General features: G+C 47.6%; 1 protein-coding gene across 1 annotated transcript; it reads right to left on the reverse strand.

Annotated features, from left to right (window-relative positions):
- Nucleotides 1-3,262: 3,262 nt before the first annotated feature.
- LOC111144634 (dCMP deaminase) lies at nucleotides 3,263-27,580 on the reverse strand. The gene is made up of 6 exons (XM_022499030.1): nucleotides 27,508-27,580; nucleotides 25,857-25,971; nucleotides 25,347-25,482; nucleotides 7,193-7,309; nucleotides 5,762-5,858; nucleotides 3,263-4,500 (listed from the first exon to the last, which is right to left on the reverse strand). Exons 2-6 carry the CDS (start codon nucleotides 25,962-25,964, stop codon nucleotides 4,422-4,424), a joined length of 537 nt encoding a protein of 178 aa, XP_022354738.1. The 5' UTR covers nucleotides 25,965-25,971; nucleotides 27,508-27,580; the 3' UTR covers nucleotides 3,263-4,421.

A 27,580-nucleotide genomic window follows, 5' to 3' on the forward strand; every position in this document is an offset into this window, starting at 1 on the left:
AGTTCTAGAGATGGATGGTGGTGATGGCTGCAAGACAGGAATGTACTTAATGCCACCAAAGATGGTACGTTTACATGCATGATAGCACATTAAGGAGTATATTTAAAAACAGAATAGCAGCAGGCAAGTGAAGGTATAGACTGGGGTTCAAGGAGCACGGGGTGGAAGAGAAGAGATTTGGCAGTTGGCTACCACAAACAGGGGCAGGTCCTTTCCCAAGCTCCAGGCCTGTGAGCCCCATGGGCTCCACCCAGGAGTTCCACGACTGAGTGGTGAGCAGGTGGGATAGAGAACCCCTCTCCCCATTTTCTTTGGAAATACTGAACTCGATTTAATTTAACAAAGGACCTTTAAAATCTTTTAAAATCTCTGGCCTCGGAAACAGAGGAAGAGCAAGATACCCGCAGACATGTACTTCTGCCCCCTGTCCACTTCCCATTGGCCCTTCTCAGAGAATATGGACACTAAAAGTAGACCACTCAACCCCAGGGAAAGTGCACAGGCACATGGACAGTGTTCTATCTAGCTTAGCAAAGAGGTAGCCAGAGCCAGCTCGGCAAGATGGCGCCATCTGCATTGTTGCACCTGGTCAGGCTCCTGGCCTGGCCAGGCCCCTGAGTGGCTCCTCAGCGTGGGCAAAGGCCTGTATCTGAGAGCCACATGACAAACGCGACTGGTTGGAAGTCAAACTGACCTTGGGCACGTCTGTCTTCTTGTGGCTCCATCTCATCAAACAACATAATGAAGATGTTTTAGAGCATAAAAGAAGAAATGGGTTGGAACAAACTTTGGAAATACTAATACAGCATGTTGCATAAAGTGATTATAGCCATTCTTTTGGATTCACCAATACGTTGAGTTAAATGTGAGAGGAAAAAATTTTATGTGGATGTATGTCAAGTCAGCATTTGCGTTTCTCGTCATTACATGAAAAAAATCAAACTATGTCTGTATTCTTCAGAATATGTGTATTGTGACAAAGTGTAGAAAATGTCAATGCTAAGACCCATTATGAGAAATATTTCGATGTGGAAGTTCCTGTGCTGATAACGGGGTCGGTGGTAATTAAGGACACAGGGATAAGAAAACTTGTTTAGGAAATAGATTTTCTTCAATCACTGCTTAAGGATTTACTCCTTATAGCCACTCTTAACTTCTAATCAAAATAGTTTTCAGTGGGTAAGGGTGTAGAACTACTTATCACTCAAAATACAAATGAGCCCAAATACTGTTTTCTTCTAGAGGTGCCATTTTGGTAAGTCAGAAACTAATGATGAATCTGATTACCAGGCCAAAAACAAACAAACAAAAAAAAGGTAGCCAAGTTGAGCTTCATCAAACAAACAATTGTCACCTAGCCATGGAGGTCATCTTGAACTGAAAACTAGGAAACCTCCGGAAAATCCAACTCACACAAGCAGACATTCAACAACTACTTGGAGATGCATATATTCTAATGGTGAAATGGCTTTAGACCCTTCCAACAGTTATGAAGGAAAAATTGGACTAGCCCTAGGTCTTTTCAGAATTCATGGGCACGCATCAATTGGTCTAAATATGACAGGCTTTTTTCTATAAATGTGATCCTGGATCCAGAAAGTCCTGGGCCCAGGCATATTGTGCCTGCCTCCTCCAATGTGATCTGTAATTCTGCTCATTAGGGGGCACTGGCCTCTGGAGCTCTGGTCTTCCTACTGAGTATTAGGCAAGGCCTCCAGCCCATGACTTGCTCAAACTACCATTTTTTAAGTGACATTACTTTAAAAAACAGAAACAACTGAACTATGAATATTAAAACTTTTTATCAATGTCACCAACAGAACTACTTCCTCTGCATCCTTGCGTCCTTCTGCAACAATCCATTCTTTGACCTAAATATTTTTAATCCTTGGGTGGATATGGACGTCAGATCAGCAATTATGCCCTGCCCATGGGAAGTTTAGATCACTGGTCATCCAAGCCTACGTTTTTATTCAAGCTCCTCTCTATTCTACAATTCGCTTGTCCCTTTATTTACCTCATTTGTAACTTAGGAAAAGATGGCTCATACGTGGGTCTTGTTGGGCTTCAGAAATCTTTAAGGACAGACTTGTAAAAAGAAAAAAAGAAGAAGAAAAGCGTGAAATGTGTCAGGGAAATGGAGCTCCCATCATTTCACTCACAAATTTTGCCTTTTAAATGTAGTTCTTCTGCCAACAGTTCAGTGAAAGATCGTTTCCTTATTGTCATTTATTAGCCGTGACAGGTAGCAACACGGCTCTCAGATAGAGTCTCCCTTTGCCACAATTATCTAGTAATGCCTGCAAGGCAGAAGACTGCTCTAAACTCCTTCCTTCTGGAATGCTTCTCCCAAAGGCAATAGTTCAAAGCAAACCTCTATTAACTGGAACAGTGACATCTGCGGAATTCTCTGGATGGGAAGATCCCACCACTCCTGCAGTGATACCAGAAACTAAGACATAATTACTTACTCTCCCGTCACCAAGAAATCAAGTCCAGCCACCGTGCGTGTGTGTGTGTGTGTGTGTGTGTGTGTGTGTAAGCCTTATATACCCACACTGAGAGGATCACCACCCCGTAAACAACTCAACCACCAACTGTCAGTGGACATACTTCCTTCTTGGTGAGGATCTTTCTTTGTTCAGCTCCTCCCAACAGGGAAAAAAATAACCGTTCTTTCCCCCGCAAAAATTCCATGTAACCAATGGGACACAAGATAAGATAGTACCAACATGAAATAAATTAGCTGCACTACTGGCTTATTAGCCCTTAGACGTATTTACGAATGTGACATAAAAATTACACACTCCTTGCTAACAGGGCTCATGACTTGTAATGGGCAGCTACATAAAAACCTAATATATTTTCTTTCTTTAAGTATCTCTACCGATTTCTTTCTTCTACATACCTTTTGCCTTATGCATTTTAGAGCAGGGAGCCAAGTGGCTGGGGGGTAGAGAAGAGAGAGAAAGAAAAGAGAGATTTAGAAAGAGAATAAGGCGACAGAAGTGTCATGGGAGTGGGGAGCCTGGGGCCCATCGGGGGGACAAGATGACCCATCAGATGGCCCGCACCTGAGACTTCAACCCGGTCCCTAGAGACGCATCACCCATCAACCCCAGGGAAGCACCCAAGCCCGTCCCTCAAACTGTCCTCTGAGCATGAAAACATATGTGATGTGTTCCACAGACAGTACAGAAATGACAGAAATGGAGAGTTAAGCCTATAGTGAAAATATAAAAATGAACATACTTCCGTGCGGTAGATTTTAATAAGATTTTAATAATATCGGTGAGGAGCCAAATTACAGATCGCCCTAGAATACAGAGCACAAAACCTCAGAGACAAAATAAAAATTCATGAAATCAGAAGAGCACTTTAGAACGGTAATCATCTTTAGGATAAAGAACCCATTTTCTCAACAAAGCTACTGAGCACGTTTAATAAACATGAAAGGAGATTAAAGACGAGGCTCAGACAGTCACAGCCCCGAGCCGTCAGGACTGGGAAGGTGAAGACACTGTGCTGGCGGCTCAGTGACCCCCTGCCGAGCAGCCTTGGATGAGAACCGGGTTGGCACGTGGAGGAGCAGAGATGCTTCCACAGGGTAAAAGAAGCAGGTGCACGTGCCACTTCCAGCCACATGACCCTGATGCCCCAGCCATGGTCTTGGGGGTCGACAAGGGGAGACAGGCTGTCTTTGTTGCTCCAGGAACAACTCATTATTCAGCTAAAGTAACGTAAGAGCTCCGTGTGTGGTGCAAACCAACGCGGGTCCCCACTTCTGGAAGGAGAACATACCCCCCCCCCCCCCGCCGTGGGCAGCAGGACTGCAGAGGCAGAGAAGGTGGCCCGGGCTCAGCTGTGCTCATGGCTTCTCAGGAGAGCTTGGGTGGGTGGCTGGCGGTTTCCCTCAACGCCCTGAAGCCAATACGTCCGCATTAGCTCCTGGCATGGTGGAGGGGGTCCTACTCCCCCACCCCCACCCCACTCAAGGGCACTACACGTTAGTCATGCCTCTTTTGGGTCAGATGTTTAAATCAGTGCATCCGTTCATCCTACCAGGAACACAACAATTACTGATTTGTCGTCCCAGCACCTATAGCAGCGAGGAGCAGCTGTCCAAAGCCACCAGCATCCCAGCAAACCAGGAGACAAAGCAGGAGGCACCCCAGGCCAGCCCTACGCGAAAGGCCATCTACACGCTCCTTGGTTTTTAGCCCTAAATCAACCGTCTAAACAGATGCAGATTCCACATGACCAGAGAGGCAGTCGGGAAGATTCGAGGCTTTACATCCGTTAGATATCTACTCTTGCTGTACTGGCTATTAAAAAGTTATGTGTAACTTCAAGATGAAAGGTATTAGCAGCTTCTTAGAAGAGGATAATCCCAATCTTTTGGAGATTTAATGAGATGTAACTCACTGAAGCTTCTGGCTCGGTTTGCTGTTAATTGAATCAAAGTCAATGACAATCTTGCTGCACTTTGGTGTGAATTTCCTAAACACAAGAAACAAAATATATCCAGATATTATCCAGCAAGTAGTTAAAGCAATTTGTTTACTTTGGCTTAACCTACATTTTCTGTGGGGAGGAAAAAAATTTCCCAGGATTCGCTTGATATCTTATCTCTATAGGAGCCAATTACAGTGCACCATACCGAGAGGAACACAAACCCGAAAAGACTAAGACAAAAAAAAAAAAGATGCATGTGGTGGCTCCGTCTGTATGTTCTCCAGCAAGCTGACTTCATGAATTATCAGGGAGTCAAAGGATTTCTAACAAGTTAGCTGCACAACATGACACCCGATTACTAGCTTTCCCAACGGATTTATCTTCCTTCCTAGAAAACTTCTGCAGCCGACTTGGAATCGCTCAAAAGCAAAAAAGGGTAAATTTTCTTTTGCCTCTTGTACAAACAGCAAAACAAACAAACAAACAAAATTAGCTTTAGTGATGAGGAATTTTTAAAGTCATGTTCAAAAAATGCAGATGTAAAAGTTTACTCAGGTAGAGTAAAACAGCTCAAAGGAAAATATTTGGGGACTAATTGCGTTCTTGTAAAAAGCCAGTAAAAGGTTAATACCTAATTGTTATTATGATGTAAATAATCTGGATTTAAAGTCTCAGAACGCACAACAGTGCCTTGGGGATTCATTATGTATTACCCCTGTCCCCAGTGATGAGCACAGATAGTGTAAAGGAATTGCTTTGAAAGCTTTCAATCCCAAAAGAAGTTTCCACCATGAATCCAAGATGGTTGAAAGGACCTGCCGGGAGAACATACCTCCCAATCTTTGCCTAGCAAAGATAACCGTAAAAGTCGAAATGACTTCCAATGTCAGTTTAAAATGTTGCTGTCAGAAGAATTCCTGGTGTTTCAACCTAGCAGGTTCCTTTCATCCTAAATTTCCAATGTCAGAGTTGTTACATTTACAAAATTTACCAAGGTTTAATGTTAATATTACGAAACTTGTGAATTTCACAATTTCTCGCTACTAGAGTAATTTAGCCCAAGCCCCGGAAAGCTCCTAACATTTAAGTGCAGTATCATCCGTCAGATTATCTTCTGATACTCCTGTCACTGCTCTCAAAAATCCACTCCCCACACCATCTCGAGATCCTCAGCCCACTGCACTTAAAAAGAGGCTTCCAAGTGTGGAAGTCAGGCATCTCGAGAAGAAATTAAATGTCAGCCAAGGTCAAATGTGTTTCTTCATCCGGCCTCCGCCCACCCTTTCCCCGAGCTCTTCCCACGTACCTGAAGGCCACCCCAGCCATATCAAACAGGCGCCTCGCGGCGGTCATCTCATCGCTGTCATGGTATTTGTCAGATATGAAAATAACTTCTTTTATACCTTCAAAGGCAACAGCAGAAGAAGCCCCGTTAGTATAGACACACAGAGCTACTGCGACAGACACGCAGGGGCAGACGGAGCCCGGTAGTGTCCGTGATGAATTACCCTTCCCGAGCCTGCTCGCCCACAACGGCCACTTACCGCAACCTGTATCTGCCACCTTCCAATACAGCAGACGACAGATTATTTTTAATCTGCCCTCCAGTCTTTATGGATTTTTTTTTTAAACAAATGCAAAGTGAAAACATGTCAAGTAGTCAAGCCTTGATCCGATTAACAAAATTTTCTTTACTGTGGGCAATCAGATTTCCTTATTCACAAGGCGACTACTCGAAACACAAGAGGCTGATGCTGGGGGTGGGGGAGGAGGGGGGAGTGGAGCGTGCTGGCAAAAATCTGAGGTAAATGCCCTCTATGCTTCTGAAAATGGCTCTAAGAACTGATTCCAGGCAGCTCCATCGACAGCAGATCCGCTTTCTTTTCCTGTCCCCCAGGGCAGCGCTAACTGGAGGGACGAGAGTCTGGGGGAGCAGGGGGGACACACTGCCCTGTCCTCCACCAGCCTCCGAAGGGACTACAGGGAAGCAGGGTACGAGCTGGGGGAGGAAAACTCCCAGAGGGTCGTGCACCACCAAGGAAGGAGCCCAGAACATTCTTCACCAGGGGCCGGCCCCTGATTCTGCTGCCACCGGACCTCTTCCCCTCGGAGAACCACAGGCTCCTGATAAACAGGCCCTTTAAACCACGCATCTGGCTAACATGATAAGTCTTTAAATCTCAAGCTGAGAGTTTTATGGAGACAAAGTGTAGCCGAATCTCAGATGCGACAGCATGGAAAAGGTGAAATATTCAGAACACAACGGCGTAGATTTACGGTACAGTAGTACCATTCGAGTCTGATGACATTTATATGTAGAGATATGTTTGGGTCCTAAAACCTCCACCATATATTAATAAAAATTAAAATTTCACATACAGACTCCCAGCTGACCTTGCTTCTGACAGAAGTTCATTTCTCTCCCTCCCCCTAATCTATGCGCGACGTGTCGGAGAACGGTGAATTGGCAGTAATTATATGCACTGCCTGTGTTGTTTCTCAGCAGCCGGCAGTTTAAGAAGTTGCCAACTAAATTAAAAACATGCTAAGAATCACGGAGGACACAATTCGTCTTAGACTACCTGGCACCAGTCAAAAATAGAACGCAGGAAGTACCTTGCAAAGTTGCGAGTGCAATTAATTTGGATCTAAACAACAGCGATTTCAGATCAAGCCCGTCTGCGGCGACGAGAAGGCGGCGATGCAAATGTGACAAATGGGAGGGGGCCCCTCCTACCTGCCTGGATGATGAGCTTGGCACACTCATTACACGGAAACAAGGCGACATACATCGTGCAGCCCTTCACGTCGGCTGAGTTCTTGTTCATGATGGCGTTCAGCTCGGCATGGCACACTGCGGGTTTGAGAGAGAAGGAAAGAAAAACTTAACAGCGCGACTCCCGAGGAGTTGACGAATGCGGCTGAAGCATTCCACTCGTCTCTCTTTGGGAAAAAAACAAAAACGTGTATAACAGACTCGGTTTCTTAAAAACTGACCGGAAACAGGAAGGACAGAACACCAGATGAGGGCCACGCAGCCCGACAGGTTGGTGATTAGCCGCAGAACCGTTCGCCCTGGCAGCCTTCGGTCTGCAAGCACCCCAGCAGCCAGGAGAGGCCAAGGTCGAGTATCTTCACCCACCCTGAGCGGGGCAATAGCTCGTGGCTCCACAAGACCCTGGGGTACGGGACTGCGCACATAAAATGGCTCATTTGCGTGTTGATACGCACATGTGGGATCTTGGCCGTGGCCGTGAAGAGGGCAGGCTGCGATTTCCAGAGCAAGAGTCAGGAGGTGAAGCAGAGCATTTCTATCCCACGGGACTTCCCTCCCCTCACAGCTCTCGACCCCCATACACACGAGAAGGATGCTGGCAGATAACCAGTGGTTCGTCTTACATAAGAAAAAGCTTCCTTTACTTACTGGAAAGCCAAGTTCTGGCTATCATGGCCCATTCCACCAATGATCCCCAAAGAGTGATCCCAGGTCACTCGCAGATCTGCCTGAATGCAGCAAAGGGAGCAGCCTCCTCTCCTCTCTTGCAAACCTGTAAGCCCGGCCGTCTTCCCGGGCGTTGGCAAGGTGTCCCATCCCCTAACTAGCTCACAAGGGCGCTCCTCCTCTCAAGGCAGTGGTCCTCACCGCTGTGATTGAGTTGGGAATCCCCTACCTACACTGGGAGGCCGCCCTATTGCTCTCGTACACTGGTATTTAAGTTTCTGGGTGCGTTGCTAAAACTCTATTATCCTCTCCCTGGCAGTGATTTGCAAACCTGTCCGCGCTCATCCGGGGTATGGCCTGGGATTAAGAGATTTCCCACCTGATTCCAACATGCAAATGCATTGCAGAAACACTTCGTTGCAGAACCCTCGAGTAAGTCCCAAGAGACCTAACACATACTAAGCGCACAAGTGCCAAAGTCAATGTTTATTGAACAAATTAATGACAATCTGGCCATGGTCCAAATCATACAAAACTGCTGGAATTATAAATAAGGGGGGCCTCCAGGGGACCCCCACCCGCTATCCTCTCCAACTGACCAACCTTCTGCCCTGAACAGCTTCTTCTAGGAGCATGGGAGCCTTAAATGAAGAGTAGCTTAAATTCACAGTTCTTGGACATTGTAGCCCTGACGTACTCAGTCAATGAGCCTTTATTAAGATCACAGCCCATCGGAGGATAGTCCCCGCCAGCCGGCCACAGAGAGACCTGAGCCACTCTCCTGGGGATGACAGGAGAAGAAAGGCTCCCCGGCTCAGTGGCATTGAGGACACTGGCCTCAGAGAGGCCCCCTTCAGCCCCATCCACTTCCCTGGTGACCAAGATGTACCTCAGCAGGGATTAACACTTGCTCCCTGTTAAAAACAATTACATGTAATTGGTTCTCTTATTTCCCCCTTGAGGGCAGAGACCCGTAGGTCTTCTAGGTTCTCTGTAAATTTCCCAGAGTCTAATGCCCTGCCGTGAACATAATGGGGGTTAAATATTTATTGAATGAATAAAGGAGGAGATGCAGACTCCGAAATTGTTGATGGTGATGCTGGGAAATCCAGGAAGTCCTCTTAAATTCAAATATCGAGAAGAGGCTTTCCCATCAAAAAGTATTTTTTGGTGGTGTTGGTATTAATCTCCAGAACTACAGTTTCTGAGTCTGTTACTCACTGTTACTACCATCCTCTTTTGAATCTCTAAGAATGGTCCCACTGACTGCAACCGTCTTCCTCCGATTCATCCCAGGCAGTTTGGGATAATATTGAACATTGTATGGTCTGGATTCATTCATGAAAATTACCACGTGAAACCAATTCTCTTGGGCCCCATCCGACATCCCCATACTAAGGGCAGCAGATAGAAATAAAACTTGGAATCATCAACAGAATTCCCTTCTCTTAGCTACAAAATAACAAGAAGAAAACTACAAAGCTTCTTGTTAGAAACATGGCCTACTGGGCTGTATGAACAACCGTGTCGGACACATGGGAGACTCTATTTTTTAAGTTTTAAATTCTTCCTTTTGGTCTTTATTTTTTTTTACTTAAATTCAGTTAATTAGCAAACAGTGTACTCAAGGCCCAGTTGCCGCTCGAAGCTACGTGACCCTCGACAAGGCGTGTCCTTCCTGTATTTCCCACTCCGACAAAGTGCATTTCCAACTAACTAAATAAAAATGAATTTTGAAATACCAAGTCATCTAATTCCCAGCTTTTTCCTATTGTGTGTCCAGTTTCCTCCCTCCTTCTTCTAGAACAGCTGACCTTCTCCAAGACAGGCTCCCGACAGCAAATCCTGAGCCTTCTCTCCTAAGGCCAAGGGCAAGAGGCAGCCTTGGCCCAGCCCGCTGGAGGCCCCAGCCCCTCCTGATTCAGGCTCTCTCCATTCTGCATGTCCTTGGTCTCCACTCTCAAGAAGCCACCTTCTTGACACTTCAGATCTCTTTTCTTCTTCCTTCTTTTTCTTCTTCCGTCTTCCTTCGTCTTCCTTCTTTCAAGACGAAATCGTCCTTCCTCCAACTGCAAGACTAATCTATTTTTTAAACAATCATCTCTTGACTTCGTCACGCATCCACAGCCTCTGGGTTTTGCTAAACCAATACTTTTCAAACTGTAGGTCAAGAAATCAGTTTAGTGAGTTACAAACGGCATTTTCCCTCTTTTTAACACAGGGGAATGAAAATAGATGAGATCAGAATGCGTCCTACATGGCAAAGGTTAAGTCCAGTTCCTAAAAACTGTCGGAGGGGTGTGTGTGTGTGTGTGTGTGTGTGTGTGTGCGTGCTTCAGGTGTGAAGTGTTTGCTGGGTCGCCATATAAAAAGTGTGTAACTGTAGGGCACCTGCGCGGCTCAGTTGATTAAGCCTCGACTCTTGGTTTTGGCTCAGGTCATGATCGCAGGGTCATGGGATCCAGCCCTGTGCTGGGCTCCACGTTCAGCATGGAGTCTGCTTAAGTCTCCCTCTCCCTCTGCCCCTCCTCGCTTGTGCGTTCTCTCTCTCTCTCAAAATAAGTAAATCTTTTTAAAAAGCAGGACTATGGAAAACTGTTGACTTCTGTAATATGTTATTAATATTTACAACAACTGGCGGGGGGGTGGGGAGAAAAGGCCTTGATTTGCGAAATCTGCCGATTTCAATGTGACCACTCCCACATGCCAGTTTCAAGGTCCTGGCATGAAACTGACCCCCCTCAGAGTTGGGAAGAGAGATGCAGGGTTTGCTCAGATGAGCTGGTAGGAGCGAGCTCCCACTTACACCCTTGGGTGGCCTGATCTTCACCCAAACCCAGGCCTCTCTGGGTGAATCTTTGGATTCGCCTGCCCGCTGGGCCCCCAGTTAGCAACAGCTCTCCACTCGAAACCCTCTCAGGCACCAGACACTGTGGAGCCTCCTACTTCTCTGTGGGTCCTTTTCTTTCTCTCGCCTCTCGGGGGATCTTCCAAGGTTCAGTCCTGCTCTTTCATTTTTCTCCTGTAGTCCCTAAGTCTTCATGCATCTGTAGAGTCTCAGAAAGCAGATCGATGTGGTAAAACCCAGTGTCCTGTCTTCTCCGTGGGCCTCTGCGCTGGATGGTCTGAGGTTTCACTATGACTTTTCTCTCTATGATAAATACTCCATAAATATTTGACAGCTATAAATGAAGGAATAAATTTATCTTTTTCTAGTGCTAGCACTTTTCCCGTGTCACCCGGGGAGAACTACAGCAAGAGCTACAAATATGTAAGAGCCAAAACCAACCAACAAGGAGTGGTCCTGTTCATGACCTCGACATGCACAAAGTTTTTACATCTGTAGTAAGCACAGGACAGGGTATTTCAAAGTACACAGTCCCTAGGAAGTATTCATAAGATAGCTAAAGTGTCCCCTTCTGGGCACATTTGCCAATTACCTACCTAGAATTATGCATCTATGACTAAGCAATGACCAACAGACATCTCCAAGTACTACAAGTGTATTTGATAAGTGCAAAGAGTGACACCAAATCTATCAATTATTCTCACCATTGTTTAAAACGAAGAGAATCAAATGCTGAAAATACCAGATTCATGCATGTAAAGTTCCTGATTGCCAGAAGGAGAACCTCTGTTTCAGGTAATTATAAGACAATTCATACGCTTTGGTCTTTTTTTCCTCTTCTATTACTAACTGTCAGAATTCAGAATGGCATTAACCTTGGGCCACTGAGAAGAGATTGTATAATTAGAAAACTGTATTTTTCAAATTCCCTCTTACTAGGGCTTGATTAATCCTTACTGTCTCAGGTAGGCGGTTCTCTCAAAGTTTGACAAATTAACAGGATATATTCCATCCTGGCTAGATTTAAGAGATTCAACATTTTATAGATTTGACTTTCATCTTATTTGATACAAGACTAAGACAACATCTATTTTAGATAGTACTATTATTAAGGTGACTTAAATAGGTTTTACCAAAAAAAAAAAAGAAAGAAAGAAAGAAAGAATCTTGAATAATGCTAAACAAAGGCTAAGTACGGCACAAATAATTTAAGGGGTAACAGCGTGGTTCTACCCCTCACCTCCTTAGGGGGTGAGGTCCTCCTCCCTCAGCCTATTAAATGAGGGGTGGCTCGGAGGGTCACACAACCAGTTTCTGCACCACCTTCCACCACCAACCTCCAAGCTGGACCACAGGAGCCCCAGTAAGTCTCTTGGGAAATGTGCCTCTGCCCCTGACCTTGAAGGTTCGAGGGCTGGGCGGCCGCCCATGGGGAAAAGCACGGATGGTTCGCTCGCTGACAGGCCAGAGGGACAGGACTCAAGGGCCGGGAAGCATCTGCTCACGGCCTTCCAGAACGGAAAGGTGGAAGGCTTCACCCTGCAACTGATAACATACACGACGCGGGGTGCCCGAGTTCAAAGTTGACCCTGTGCATTTTTAAAAATAACTCGAAGTTATTTTTTATAAGATATTTCACTTCTGTTCTATTCTTTTCATCATCACCTCTTGAAACAAGGATCTACGCGCTTATATTTCAAGGGTCCTATAGCTGTCAATCACTGCATCCCGGTGTGCCTCTCTACTGGGGCGCGGGCACCCTCTTTCCTGTGCTCGGAGCCCCACTGATGCGAAAAGTCCATGGAGGGGTGGGGCGCGAACTTGCTCCTGGAACAGATCATTTAGGCAACTGGGGCTTCGGGAGCTAAAATGGAATTTCAACTACTTTTTTCTTAATTATTGAAAGCCGTCCTGACAGGGCCTCATACATCACTGCCAGCCTCCAAAGTACCTATCCTTCAAGTCAATAATTTAACAGCAGAGTAGCCTCTGCATTGAAGCCCCCCACCAGCCTACCACCACCCCTGGAGTACTACCCACAACGTTATCAATGTCCACTACTAGGGCTTCCCCCAAATCCAAAGCATTGCTAGAATTTAGGCTCCAGGCAAGGCCAAAACTCTAGTACCTTATCTCCCCTTCCTGAACTTTCCATATCTGTAAAGCAACTACCGAATTCAGGATCTGAGTTTTCAAAGGATTTGAGCTAAAGGTGGGGGCAGGGGGAGGGACAAACGACTTGGAAACAACAGTCGCACCATGTCCTGGAGACAATCCCGTCCACACAGGCCCATGGACCACATCGACCATGTGCAGCCTCTGCTTCTCCAACTCCCCCGAGCGCCACCCCTCCCCACCCCGCCCCAGTCTTCCTCGCCGACACTTCCTGGCATGCTCCAAAGCAGATCTCACTCTCAGGGCCTCTCAGGCAGAGCTATCCCCCTGGGCGGTAGAAGGAAGAGGAGACATTTTTAAGCTGTAGGCGCATCCCGCAGACGTGGAGTGAGGAATTCAGGTCACAGGCGGAGCGCTCACAGGGCTGGGCACCGGGGCTGTGGGAACAGGGGAGCCCAGTCCTCGAGCTCAGGCCCCGCTGGGCAGGAGATGCCTGAGCCCCAGGCAAGAGGCTAGAGACACAGAGAAGGAGCAGCAAAGAGGGAAAGCAGCAAAAAGAGGCAGGAAACGGGCTGAGAGGTGGAGGGGGACAGGGGCCAGCCCAACTGCCTCACCTGACCACGTCCACCTGCTCAAAATCAGACACTGCTGCCCCCCGGCCCCACCCTCGGCAGTGGGTGGTCTTTCTATCCGGAGGATGGAAGGAACTGGGCCTCACAACCTTCTGGCTTTGAGGGACACACAACCCCAGTGGAGAGTTGATGATGATGACCGCGTTAAGTCTGCGGGTGAAAATAAACACAGGTTCCAGCGATAAGGCAGAGGAAGCCAGCCCCACGCCTGGGAAACGGAGTCTGTTCCATCACCGCGCTGTGCCCAGAGAGGAGGTCTGTAGAAGAAAAGTACAGCGGAAAGGCATTCTGGCCAGGCCCAGGAAGACGGAGATGAGTCACTCACTCGGAGGGCGGCCAAACCCTCCAGACTCTGAGTGAAGCCCCAAATCCTAGGGCCCCCGCCTGAGGCAGCTGGAACTTCCCACCTCCACTCCCCCGGCGTTCCTCGGGGCTGGAAGAAAGGCACCCGGGGCCTGGCTCTGCCTTCCCCTCACTTCCTTCCAGGGTGACCCCTTGGCCACTCCTCACAGGCTCTGTCTCCTCCACGGGCTGATTCTAGGACCCTACCCCCCTCGTGGAGCCTCAGTCTCCTGGCCTGTGAAATGGGAGAGAAAAAGACCCGTTAGAGTGACTACGGTCTGTGAAGAGCGCGGCACAGAATTGCAACCTGGTCAGTGCTCGTGCTCCCTAAGCTCTCCGGCCCGGGCTGTCCACCTGAGACCCAGCAGCCCCGGGCTGCTCAGCTGGGTGGTGGGAGAGCAGACGTTTCTTTTTCTCTCTGTCCTACCTTGGTCCCCATCCCCTGCCCCCTTCCTCTCTGCCTCTTGATAAGTAAGGCTGCTGGTAGCAACGCATGGCACCCGGGGGAACCACTTAGCCCCAATGGTAGTGCTTAGGGCTAAAGAGATTTCTGACTGTGGTGTTTCCATTACGGACAATAAAGCCCCCAGAACTCTAATTACATTGCTTCCCTATGTGCTGAGGGCACACAATCAGGTCAGAGGGAGGGGGGTGTGGAAATGCTGCATTTCGTTGATGGGTAAGCCGTGCCTCGCTCCTGTCCTACCGTTCACGTGAAACGCGTGTTTGATGCCTAAGACGTACTCCAGAAACATGAATTGAAACAGAACACTAATCACTGCTTGACAGCTTTGGAATGCAAATACACACAATAAAGACTCCAAGCTTCCCTCTTGCGTTAATAGCTTACAAAGGGTAAACTGGGACGGAGCAGTGAGCACTGGAAGAAGAGTCAGGACGTGTGTGTTCTAATTAATTCCGGCTCTACTGGGCCTGCCTCAGGCAACTCACTGATCTTGCTTCGGCGTGCAGAAAATGGGGCTTAACCCACCTGCCTCCGGTTTCTGAGATGAGACCGGAGCCGTGACCCTGCCCTACTTTTCTAGGACGTGACTCTGGCAGGCCTTCTTCACTCCGCACAGCAATCTCCTCCCTGACTCCCCCGTGTCCAAGCCCGCTCACGCTCCTCCTCCCTCCCGCGGCTGACAACCTTGCCTCATCCTTCACAGAGAGGCTGCCGTGGATCACATCCCCCTGCAACTCCGTGGACCTCTGCGCCGGCTGCCGGCTGCCCCCCCCCACCCCTACCGCAAAACCTAGTGACCCTCTTCTATAGCTAATGAACCTGCCTGGGAGGCCAACCCCGCACACCATCGCAGAACTTCCTCTTTTTCCCTTTCTGGATTCCTCAGTCTCCTACAGACATAGAAACCCTTCTCCTGGTCCCATCATGCGATCGCCCTCTGTCTTCAAACACAGCTCAAAGCCATCTCTCTATGCCGGCCCCGTCCCCTCACCTGCTGCTGGCTCTCCGTCTGCCATGCCATCAGAACTGCCCGCAGCAGCGTCAGTAATGACCTCCAGGTCGCTAAACACCATGGACATTTGTTGCCCTTCTTAAACCTCTCAGCAGCCTTTACGGAGGCTGACGGCTCCCTCCTCCTCCTTAGAGCGTGCCCTGAGGTCCCTGAGGGCTCCCACCTTGTCTGCCTCCTCCACCCAACCTCTCAGCGTGCCAGACCTCAGAGACCAGCCCAGAGTCCAGCCTTTGCACCGTCACTCCATCCCCTCACCCATTTCCACGGCCCAATGTCACCCGAATGCCAAACATGCCCCCACAGACGTCCCCAACCTAGAATTCTGTCCCCACTTGCGTACCCAACTGACTAGGTGACACCCCTACAGGGAGGACTCACAGACACCCCACACTTCAGGGTCCAAATCTTCCCCCAAACTGAGGTGCTCAAGCTGGAACTGCCTGAGGGAGTCACTCTCCCTCTAGGAACCCCCTATCGCCCAGCCCTCTTGAGGCTGCTTTTAGAATACACCCCAGACCCATCTCCGACACTCCTACCACTGTCACCAGAGAGACACACGTGCCAGTCACTTCAGGGCTGCCATCCTTGTTTCCATTCCTGTCCCGAACCATCCACACATTCCCTACACACCAACTCAATCTCGTAAATCCAAACTCCTTATCCTATAGTCCCCAGCCTCATCTCATTACTCCAACCGTGACCTTGACTGACCTGGACCTTCACCGCTAAGCGTGGGCCAAATCCTTTCCTTCCCACATAATGCTCCAAGCACCTTCTTGACCAAGGGCTTGCACCAAGCACTCTTTTCAGCAAGGAATGTCCTTCCTATCCCCAAACACTGACCAGCCCACCTTGACCTCTTGGGAACCCATCCAGTCCTTCAGGTCTCAGCCCAACAGTCACTTCCTCAGAAAGGAATATTCAACAGCATCTGTTGATTTGTCTACCTCCATCACTGAGTCTGAGTTGAAAACACAGACCTTGTACATTTCGCTCACTACTGCAAAGTGCCTGGCACGGGACACGCTAAGTGAACGAATGACCACAAGTGAACATCGTCTGAAAACTGTATTGTGATATAACATATAGTCATGATCCCCCATCACCAACAGACAGCTCGTAACGGATCAAGGAAGAGCGGGCTTGTGAGTATTTCAATTCCTAAAAAGTTGTAACTCACTTGCAGAAGGAGGAACGACAGTGAGGAATTCCGCTTCCCTCTTTCACCTAAACTCAAAATTAATGGCGTTTTGAACAAAGTCTTTTAATTGCAGAATTAAAAAATTCATGCTCAGTTATCATATTCAATATTTTAAATTTACTATGGCATCTATCATTTGGAAGAAGCACAGAGATAAAATTTACACCTCTGCTAATTGGCAAGGACCGACCCTCCAGAGAGCATGAGCAGGAAGAAGAGTGAGCGCTCCCTCGAGCTCTAACTCCCTTCTTTCACCAGTGTTCTCCACTCAACCCACGATTCCCTGATGCCGTGTTTCAGGAAACACTGTCATGCTGACTGATTCACTAAAGGATTTCTGAAATCCTTCCTCTCCGTTTGGTTTGGTCTTAGAACACCCTCTGGTCTCCTAGAGTTCTAAACCTGCCTCCTCTATTCTATATTTTCTTGGACTTCGACGTGGAGTCTTTTTCTACCCTCCAACCTTTTTTCATCCAATGTCTATGAATCTCCATGTTTGTGGGGTGACCTGTATCTTCAACCACCCCCTCCTGCTCATGCGTCCTGTCTCTGTCCGACTTGGAGTCATCTTAGAACTGGCACAAGTTTTGACCACTGGAAGCACAGAGAGAATACAGCCTGCTTCTCCCCTTAGTAACTCATCCACACACACAGACGCGAATATCCTCTCTGTGTCACTGCCACCAACGGCTTTTTACAGCTTGGAAGCTTTCACCCAAGATGGCTTTGGAACCCCCTTCAGCCCCATAGGCAGAGAAATAAGGCCCTAATCAAATGCAATCAAAGCTATATTGTTTAGGGGCACCTGGGTGGCTCAGTGAGTTAAGCCTCTGCCTTGGGCTCAGGTCATGATCCCAGCATCATGGGATTGAGCTCTGCATCCGGCTCTCTGCTTAGCAGGGAGCCCGCTTCCTCCTCTCTCTCTATCTGCCTCTCTGCCTACTTGTGATCTCTGTCTGTCAAATAAATAAAATCTTTTAAAAAAAAAAGGCTATATTGTTTAATTTTTCCTTAGAATTCTAGCACGGATGGAGTTCTCGGTATCATTTATTTCATAAAGATATTGAGAAGTAAATGTCAAGTTATGTTTAGCAAGCCCACAGTCACTGGGTATAAACACGGCAGACCTGGACCCGAGGCTCTGGAAGCCTGTCTGGGATTCTGCCCTGGAATCTGGTCATTGATGTTTTAAGCACTGTGGGGCCTTTCTTAGCTAATACGAATATTAAAAACATATATAAAGTCTCATCCAAATATTTTAAAAGGTCCTAAGAAGTCAAAGCAAAATGCAATATAAATACATCCAAAAATCTCCAGGAACCCAGTTTTATTCCGTATTTCCAGGAGCAAACGGTATATATATATATTCTACTTTTTTACCACTACTAACAAAGTTAATGTTGAAATGTTGAAAATGTTGAACGTTGAAAAAAAAATGCAAAATAAGACCTTAGTCACTCAGCCAGATTTCAGAGACAATCGGCCCAAATCAGCAAAGACAGACGTAGAATAGATCAACAGAACAAAGACTAACAAAACCTCCATCACTGTCAGCTGCTCTCTGCACCCCACTGCATGGCAGCCCAAAGTTCCAGGCCAAAGACTTACTGAAATTGAAAAATTAAAGAAGTTCTAAGAAGAATAAATGAAACAAGATGGGATTGGGAGGGAGACAAACCATAAGTGACTCTTAATCTCACAAAACAAACTGAGGGTTAATGGGGGGAGGGGGTTGGGGGGGTGGGATTATGGACATTGGGGAGGGTATGTGCTATGGTGAGTGCTATGAAGTGTGTAAACCTGGCGATTCACAGACCTGTACCCCTGGGGATAAAAAGATATTATATGTTTAAAAAAAAATAAAACTTAAATAAAAAAAAAAAAATTAAAGAAGTTCTATTTACCACAAGAATACCCACTTGCACTCAGAAAATTAACGTGCTCACATACCTAAAACCTAAAATGGGTTGAATGTGGCCCTAAAATTTTATTGATACTATTAAGTTTCTCAACAAACCTTTTATTTTGAGAGAGAGTACAAAGATGAACTTGAGCTTACTTCCCGTTCATTAATTTGGAAATCACTACCCTTGGATTACTTAGGTAAGGTTGTATTACAGATTTCCATGAAGTAAACTGGGTCTTTATAAAACCCAGACAAACGTGTTTTTATGAGTAGGCTGGATCCTCACAGATGAGCATTTTAGGTTTTCCTACACATGCTTTTCTACATATGCTTTGCAGAACTTGCTACTCTCTGTATGTGCTTTCTAGATATTCCTAGTGAAACAGTAATCTTTGGCTCGTCAAAAATAATTAACCCTGAATCTATAGATTCAAATATGTAGACGAAAGGGCACCTGGCTGGCTAAGTTGATGGAACACACGGCTCTTGACTTAGGGGTCATGAGTTCGAGCCCCACGTTGGGTATAGAGATTACTTAAAAAATAATAATCAGTAATAAAATAAAAAAATAAAATACAGATAAAAATCAAATAAATCAACCCCCCCGATCATGATTTATTCTTTTCTTAAGGCTATTTATAAACAGCTATCCCTGATCATGAGATATCCTTAAATTAAGCTGATTAATTTCCAGAGGGGGAGCCTCACACATAAGCTGTTGAATTTCCCCGATTGTCTAAAGCATCACACAATGAAACTTGAGTTTGCCCCTTGATTCATATGAATAATGGACTTTCTTTCTTCCTGGGATAAACTTGCTCAAAGGTTTCCCATTGATTTTATTCGTTATTTCATACAAAAGGTCCTCCTTAGGCACACCGTCAGGGCCACCACTGCTAGGAGGCCGAGCAGGGGAGGGATGGCAGGAATCTGCAAGTGAAATTAGAATTCTGCAGCCAAAGAAACAGCAAGTCATCAAGTTCACGGATCTGCTGAACAAAACCAGAGGGCGTTCAATTTCAGCTGGCTGAAGGAACAAATTTGATCTTAATTACGAAGAAACTCTTACAAGTTTTGAGGAAGTCACAGCTCAAGAAGGATCAGCCGCCTAACTTCTTGATAAATTAGTTTCTCAAGACTAACCTTTTGGATGCCAAAGAAATACATCACGTGCGTGGCAGTCAGGAAAATGTCAGTGTTCAAGGGGGTAAGGTAAATGGCTAAGTGATCGCTAAAATGACATCTATGCATGCTTAGCAATATGCTAACTCTAAAAAATAAAGATGAGATTTAAATAGGAAATTTACAGAAGCACCACCACACACTGGTAAAACGGTTGGAAGTTGCCAGGCTAACAGAATGCCTTAATGAATTCCAGCAGTGTCCTCCCCGGCGCTACCTCATTTTTCGAGTTTTCCTGCAGAAACAGGAACTGACCCTGGAAGGAGCCCCACGTCTCCATTTCTGCCTGATGCATGAAGAATGAGGCTGCCACCCCTCCTGGGACATCAGAACCTATGGTCCTCCCATGATGGGCACCTGGGAAACAGCAGGCAAAGCCATCCGGGTTTCTGGATTGATGGGGATGGAAGAGGAGGCCAGGCAAAGAGGCCTGCTCACCCACACAGACCTCACCAACAGGAAACCGCACGACAGGAAAACACAGGCGAGCTGGAGGAGCAGAGGGAACCCGACTTAAAAAATGCCAAGTTCAAAAATAAATAAATAAATAAATAAAGCCAAGTTCTGAACAATAGCTCTCCAGGATGAAGGAAGTCGATTCCACTCCAGCTCCCTGGTCTGCAAACTACATCATCAACATTGGTTACGGAGCCCCAAGGAAGGTGTGATCTCTGAATTACCACGAGTATTTTTACCTCCATTTTATAAAATTGGTATTTTGATTAAATGTGCTTCGTTCTAATGAGTTTCACAAAGAGAAAGGAACTCAATATGTCAGTTGAATACTTCATCCCGGGTTTGCAACCACTCCCTCCTAAAAATAAAAATCTTCCAAAGCTTTTTCATACGGTTAAATTAGATCAATCTGCTGCTTCCCAGTTTTTTAATTGTCACTCACGTGAAAAGGTGTCACTTTTAACGCTGACTTCTTCCTGCCACTTCATGTTACTGACAGCACCCTAGCTTTTGGATTTTTCAGGAAAAGAATGAGATAAAAGGCAGTGTCTGTGGCAGGGGGAATTTTCATTTTCCATACTCATACTACATTATAATCAAATAGTTTCATGAAGTTTTGATCCCAAGGTTGGAAGAACCAAAACACCCTTTAAAAATGCATCTCCAGAGACACAGCCGGGAAGAAGCTCCATCTTCCTACTATGTTACAAGTGTTCCAAGCTTCCCTCCTCTCCGCAAAGTGTCGATCAAGACTAATGACGCTAAACTTAACAGAATCAATAAGGAGAATTAAGTTGTATATGCTGCTGGTAAACCCAAACTTACGTGGCTCCCAAGCTCCACGTCGGGGAAGCGCTGAAGCAAGCCCCGTGCACGCCGCCCCGTGGGAAGTGAGGGCACCCCATGCAAGCCCCCGAGTTCGGGGTGGGGGGTTACTTCGCCTAAGCCTCTGCATGCTCAAGGGCACGGTGCAAAGGGGAGAGAACGGGTGCTCCACTGTGCTACGACCCAAGCAGCCTTTCAGAAAAGCTGAATTCCCCGGCCCCATGGGGGAGGCAGTTGGGTAGCGGAGGGTACCGATCTCAGAGTTCGGAGATGTCCCCCTGCTTGCGTCGCATTAAGAAGGATACATCACATTTCTGAGCCTTTCTTTTCCCATCCATAAACATGGGCAGGCTCAGACCCTGTGGGCACAGGACCCCGAGGCACTACTACGGTTCTGCAAGGGGTCCAAGCAGGATCCCCAGATTGCGGGAACATCATACGCCTTCTCCAAACACCAATGCTGGTTCATAAAACTCAGAGTGATGCAAAGGGTTACTGGCATCGAGGAGATTTTATCAACCATGGATTGTCTTACTCAAAATATGCCAATGGGGGCCCCTGAGTGGCTCAGTCAGTGAGGCCTCAGACTCTTGAATTTGCCTCAGATCATGACCTCGGGGTCATTAGATCGAGCCCCACATGGGGCTCCATGCTGGGTGTGGAGCCTGCTTCAGGTTTTTTCTCTCCCTCTCCCCCAACAGGCGCTTTCTCTCTCAGAAAAGAAGAGAAGAGAAGAGAAGAGAAGAGAAGAGAAGAGAAGAGAAGAGAAGAGAAGAGAAGAGATGCTAATGTTCTCACTTATATATGGAATCTTAAAAGAAAAAAAAAGTTCACTGATGCAGAGAACAGAGTGGTGGTTGCAAGAGGTGGGGTGGGGGGTAAGAGCGGATGACACGAGTGAAGGGGAGCAAAAGGTACCAACTTCCAGGTATAAAATCAACAAGTCCTGGGGAGTGTGACATACAGCCTGGTGACTGCAGTGAGGAAAACTGTATTGCATATTTGAAGGTTGCTACGAAAGCAGATCTTCAAAGTTCTCATCGCACACACACACACACAAATTTTTTGTAATGACATTAAGGTGATCCATGTCGACTGGACTTCTTATGGCCATCATTTTGCCATGTATACAAATAACCAGTCATTACATTATAACACTCGAAATCTAATAAAATGCTACATGTCAATTACATCTCCAAGAAAGATAGGGGGAGTTTAACTAGCATCATACTGGGGTCCGGGAAGTGTTGTTGACATTTGAGAGAGGATCCTCATGTATTCCAAAGAACAAAGACATGGCTGGTCTAGAACTCTGGATGATCCCTAACGCTCCTTTACAGGAATTAGCACATCATCTATCCTCCCTCAGCAGCTCGGCTGCCGATAATGTCGGCAAGGAAAGAAAGGGTTCAAATCAAGCCCACCCAATCCCAGACATTATCGCTGATCTTTCAGATTAATTTAATCTTAACATGGAAGTAAAAAAAAAAAAAAAAAAAAACCAAAAACTTGCATTTTGGCCAATTATCACCAAACATTTCTATCACCACCTCCAAGGAGATCCAAACATGTGCTTCTCTGTGGCCCGAAATCCCTTGATAAAACAAGACTGAGTGTACAGTTTAAAACTAGTCATCATTATTTAGACTTAAAGCCCACCTTTACGTGTCTTATGATGGTAGTAACACCAAATGCCTTTTAGAAAGCATTTAATACCGTCTACGACTTTTATGGTACATCAAAGGACAAGTCTACTCTAGTGAAAGAAATTGTCTACATTCTAGCACAGCCACATGTAAAATGGATAATGGGCGAGCAAGGGCAAAGAGCTCTGAAAACCGAGAGGGAGCATATGGAGGGTACAAAATAATGCAGACAACCAGTGTCCTGAAACTCAGCAACTACTCAGTTTAAAAAAAAAAAAAAATCATTGAAGTTGGACAAATGCCATGGGTTTGGTTTGGTTTTGTTAATTCCTTTTGGAAAGGAGCTCTGTAAGGTATTTGCCTCCAAGCTGGGGAAAGGCAGTGTCTAAGAACAAACACGATCAGCTACTGGAGAACACCTCCAAGTCAGGGGTCGCCAGTAGGCGGCAAAGCCTTTGGTCTCTAGGTCACTGCCATGATCTGCCCAGGGCTCACAGTGACCGAAGAAGAAAGGACAGGTCCCGCCTGGAGAGCCGCTGAGGAACCAAGGAGGACCGTCTACGCCAGTCCAAACACTGCAATCTTTTTACAAGAAGCCTCCGCTTTTTACAAGACTGACACCTACAGACTCCTTCCTTCAGCAGGAGACCCGAGGGTTCACCGTGTGGACTGGGTGAAAAACACCGTGGTTGTCCTTCGTCTCAGTGTAGACCAGAAACACATTGAACTTTTCATGCTCACGGTTTCTAAGTGGGACATTGAACCGTACTGTGCAAAACCGCACTGTGCAAAACCGCAGGTACTTCGCCGTGTACCTGCGAACAACTTACCGTTTCCCTTCCTCCTTACCGTGGAAAGCTTACAGAATCACAATCAGGATGACATGAAAGTTTCTAAATACGTTAGCACGTTATTCATTTCAGGAGCCGCCCTCAGCTACAACACTAAGGCTGAGAAGACGGTCCGAATTTCTGCCAGGGCTGGAGTTAAAAGGACAAAAACTGACAATCAAATCCCCCTAATCACTGAACTATGTTTCATTCCTGGGAAACTCAGACCTCTGGGCAGCCCCACACCCCCACGCCACCCCCAATCCTCAGTTCCCTCCCCACCGCCAGGCAGTCTTTCTTTTTCTTTAGAAAATGGAGCGGTTGCCCTAAGCAATCTAAAAAGAAACTCAAGGGGCTTATTTAACATGATTAAGGTCCAGGAACATTAGTAAAAATATATATATTCGGCTAAGTGTAGACTTGGAATTCTTCTAGAGAAAACCCCAGAGGCCAGCCTACTACAGAAGAGTCAACAAAGCAGAAAGACCTTATATCACTCCTCGACCCTCGTTTCCTAAAGGCCCAATCTTTCCCATTTGGATGGGCTTCATCTACTTTACTCCCAACAGAGGCACTCCGTTCATCTCCAGACAGAAACACAGGTCCTTGTGTTATGAAAAATCTACAACCAGCGTAAGTAGCCCCATTTCCCTCTTTTAGAACACTGGATGCATTTTCTCCAGGGAATTAAAGTGAAGCGAGGCTGTGGCTTGTCCCTCCCGATCTCTGAAGTGGTTCTTCTTGGGGCTCAGATACTCAACAAGTTATAGGAAGCACCCTTCCCTAGTTCAAAGGTGGACCCCAGAGCTGGCCAGGTCAAAGGTTTTCGGTTCCACGCATCTGGCTTGGGGTCTGACTACCAGCTGCCTTGGGAATACAGAGCCCGGCCTCCAGAACAGGAAGAAGATGCCAAACCATCCATTTCCTGATGTCCGGCTTGATGGAGGAAAGATGTCAGGGTTCGAAGCTATTGGCCAAGAAAAAATTCTTGGGAGGTCTTCAGCGCAAAAAGGTTAAGGCACGGGGATAGGACCCGTGAGCAGAAAAAGCTGCCATGGGGTCAAAAGGAGTGGCCCATTATGTATTTTCAAATTGGGAAGGGATTAGGGATAGCATTAGTAGTCTCTAAGGAATTTTGGAAGCAAGGTTCCCAGGAGCTTGAGCGGGCTAGCTGTTGTTAGGAAAAGGTCATTTATTGCTGTCTAATAAAACCCTAGTCATGAGACCCTTCAGATGTATATCAAAGGGTCATATGCTTGGGGGACAATTGCCAACATGTACCTTGGGGGGTGAGTAGAGATAAAGGAAATTTCCAAAGGAATTTTTATATGTTAAAGTAGACTTACAGGATCCTGGGGTTGGGCCAGGATTGCCTGTGCCCCTTAGCAAAGTATTATCACGGAGGCAGCTAAGTCTCTAGAGGAAGGTCACTCTGCCTGTTTCAAGGACTCATCAGGGGCTCTAAGTCCTAAGGAAATTTACTAACTTCTCTTCTGCCTTTGTTTCCCACATCACAGCCCACAGTCATTTCCTCCTTGTCAGAGATGAGTTGAGATTTCCTCTGTAGGCCGGAGGGGGGCTGAAGGAACCCTGCTTCTCATCAGAGCAAAGCCCTGGCCAGTCCTCGGTTAGCTGGCTTTGCTTCTGGGTAGCCAAGAAACAACCTGTGGAGCCACTACGTACATCCTCTGACATATCCCACCCCTGCCCCAGCCAGAGGCTGGGGCCCTCTGCAGAGACGTCCGCCATCCACGCGCGGGGGTTGTAGAGCTCGGTGGACCCCTGGAGCTCCGGGCCAGGCTGCGTGACCACTCACATGCTTTCCATTCACAGACCCTCTCTGAAGCATAAAGGGTCGGGGGCAGCGAGCTAAGGTAGTTGAATAGGATTTTTCTTTTGCCCAGCTGTTGATGACTAAAAAGAGAGCATACTTAAGCACCAGCAAGGCCAAGCCACGAAAGCAGAAGGAAACACAGCCCAGGCCCTACCGTAAGGGTACTTGGTGTCCAGCCTGCTCTCCGCCGTCCTCCTCCAAGGTAGCAGGTCGTCGCTGCACCCGTTCGGCATTCCGTTATACCCGATGCCCACGATCTTGTTTTCCGCATTCACGATGCAGGCTCCAACCTACAGGGAAACGTGCCGGAAGGCGTGGTGACCTGGCGAGGCTGGTGTGCCCCTGGACAGGCAGTGCATGAAACCAGAAGCTGGCAGAGCTCCAAAGCGAGCATGCGGCTTCCCGAGGCGTGTGAAGGGTTCTCCATGCCCTCGCTTGCTTTCGGTGGCCGCTCTCACAAAGAAAGCAGACCCCCCAAACCCCAGAGGGGGTCCAAGAGGCCGTGAATGGTGGCCTGTGGAAAATGGAAGCACCTGAGGATGCAGCACAAAAGACAGATTTACTCCGCCTGTAAGCTGCCAAGGACCCGCTTCCAGCTGGGATTTGTTCATTTCCAGGTTATCTCGGTCTCTGTGTGTCCAAACATTCTAGAAAACACACTTACCTGTGAATTTGGATCTTTGCTTCTCTGTGCCGATAAGAAGGCCACTGCCATGAAATACTCAGGCCATTCCAAATAGTCATCACGTTTTTTGCAGGGAACTTCACTCATGCTGGGTCTAGAAGGAAAACAGCGGTGGAGAAAAGCATTTTGGTACCCTGGCTTTCCAGATCAACGCAACTGCATGTCAACTTCGGAGCTGCAAAGTCAGACAATTTCTGTGACATTTATCCCGTCAGAAATCACAGATCACGGAGTCCCAGACAGTGTCTCGCCTTAAGAAAAAAATCAAGTTAAGTTACTGTTCCAGAAGTTCGGGTTTGGCATGTAGAGTTCTGCCTTCCCAAACATTACATCTATGAACTGCTTTCTCATAGGATTTTTGTCAACCTGGTACAAAAATGCCTGCACCACAAATTGTTCTCATCCGTCACCTCCCCCCGCCTTAGGAAATAAGAGCCAGCACAAGGGGGAGGGAAGGATTATTGATCATCTGCTATCTTCCAGACACTGTGAAGGGTTATACACATCATCTTACTCAAACTTCATTCCTAGCAAAGGTAGTAACATCCCATCTTGCACAGACTCCCCTAAATCCCTCAGGATTATTATCCGTGCCAAATTTCATTGGAGCTGTCCCAGCTCTGATGTTAACCAGATAATCTGTCCCTTTTCTTTCCCCTTAGCTTCCCCAGATGAAAACAGATGTTATCACCCCTGAGCATCACGTCTGAGTACTGAATCAAATGGGGAGAAACGATGGAAAGTGTCGGGAGCTACAACTGAGGCAGAGTTTTAGTACCATGGGCTCTACTCACTCAAGGGGCAAGGCACAAGCTGATCTACAACAGGGCCAGCCTCTAAACTTCCAGCAAGGGATGGGGTCCTTTCAAGGGAAACTAAACAGCACAAGGGAAGAGGGCAACACAAGAACCGAGTGGGTATCCCTGAGCATTCTTGAGCGTCTGGGCGGAAGGGATGTGTGAGTTTCTGGGCACTTGGGCTTCAGCCTCTAGCCCTTGGCTTGTGCGGGTCAGTGCCTCAGACTGGGAGACCGTGAAAAGTCGCTACTGGGACCCATGATTATCCACTGATTCTGCTGCCCAAACTCTGTAAGCCCTCTTAACACCCAGCCATGCTGGACTGCACAGGTTTTACCACCGGCTCCAGGGTTAGCGTCCGTAATCCCTGTAGGGTGCCAGGTACGTGCCACTAAACAGGAGGTGGGAGGGACGCAGAGAGGGAAAGAGAGGTGTTACTCCAACTTCAGCGTTAACGCTCCGGGGAGCCCCGAACCCCAGCCGCAGCAACTCCAGGGGGACACACCGGGTTACCCGCCGGGACAGAACCCAGGCCCCCCCGCCCACCAGCCCTCTCCAACCCCACCCGAGCCAAACCACGCAACCCGAGCCTCCACGTGGGCGCAGGAAGTCCTGCCGGTCCCACCCTCCCCCGGCTTCCTGGCGGGAGCGAGTCTCCAGTGATCCGGCCCGCCCAGCCGGCGCCCGCGGGCCCCGCAGGAGGTTGCCCCGGGAGGGGTGGAGGTGGGGGGGATCCTCGGGCTTCCCCGCCCCGAGCCCCCGCCGCGAGCCGGGCGTCCAGCACCCCCGCGCCCAGCGCTCGGGCCGCCCCGCGTGGCGCGCACGCCGCGTACCCGCACCGCAGGGCTGGCCCCGACTGGTCCTCGGCTCCCGGCGGGCGATCTCAGGCCGCCACCCGCCGCCCCG

This window comes from Enhydra lutris, unplaced genomic scaffold, assembly GCF_002288905.1.
Source record: "Enhydra lutris kenyoni isolate GAN:26980312 unplaced genomic scaffold, ASM228890v2 scaffoldscaffold11, whole genome shotgun sequence".
NCBI classification, from domain to species: domain Eukaryota; kingdom Metazoa; phylum Chordata; class Mammalia; order Carnivora; family Mustelidae; genus Enhydra; species Enhydra lutris.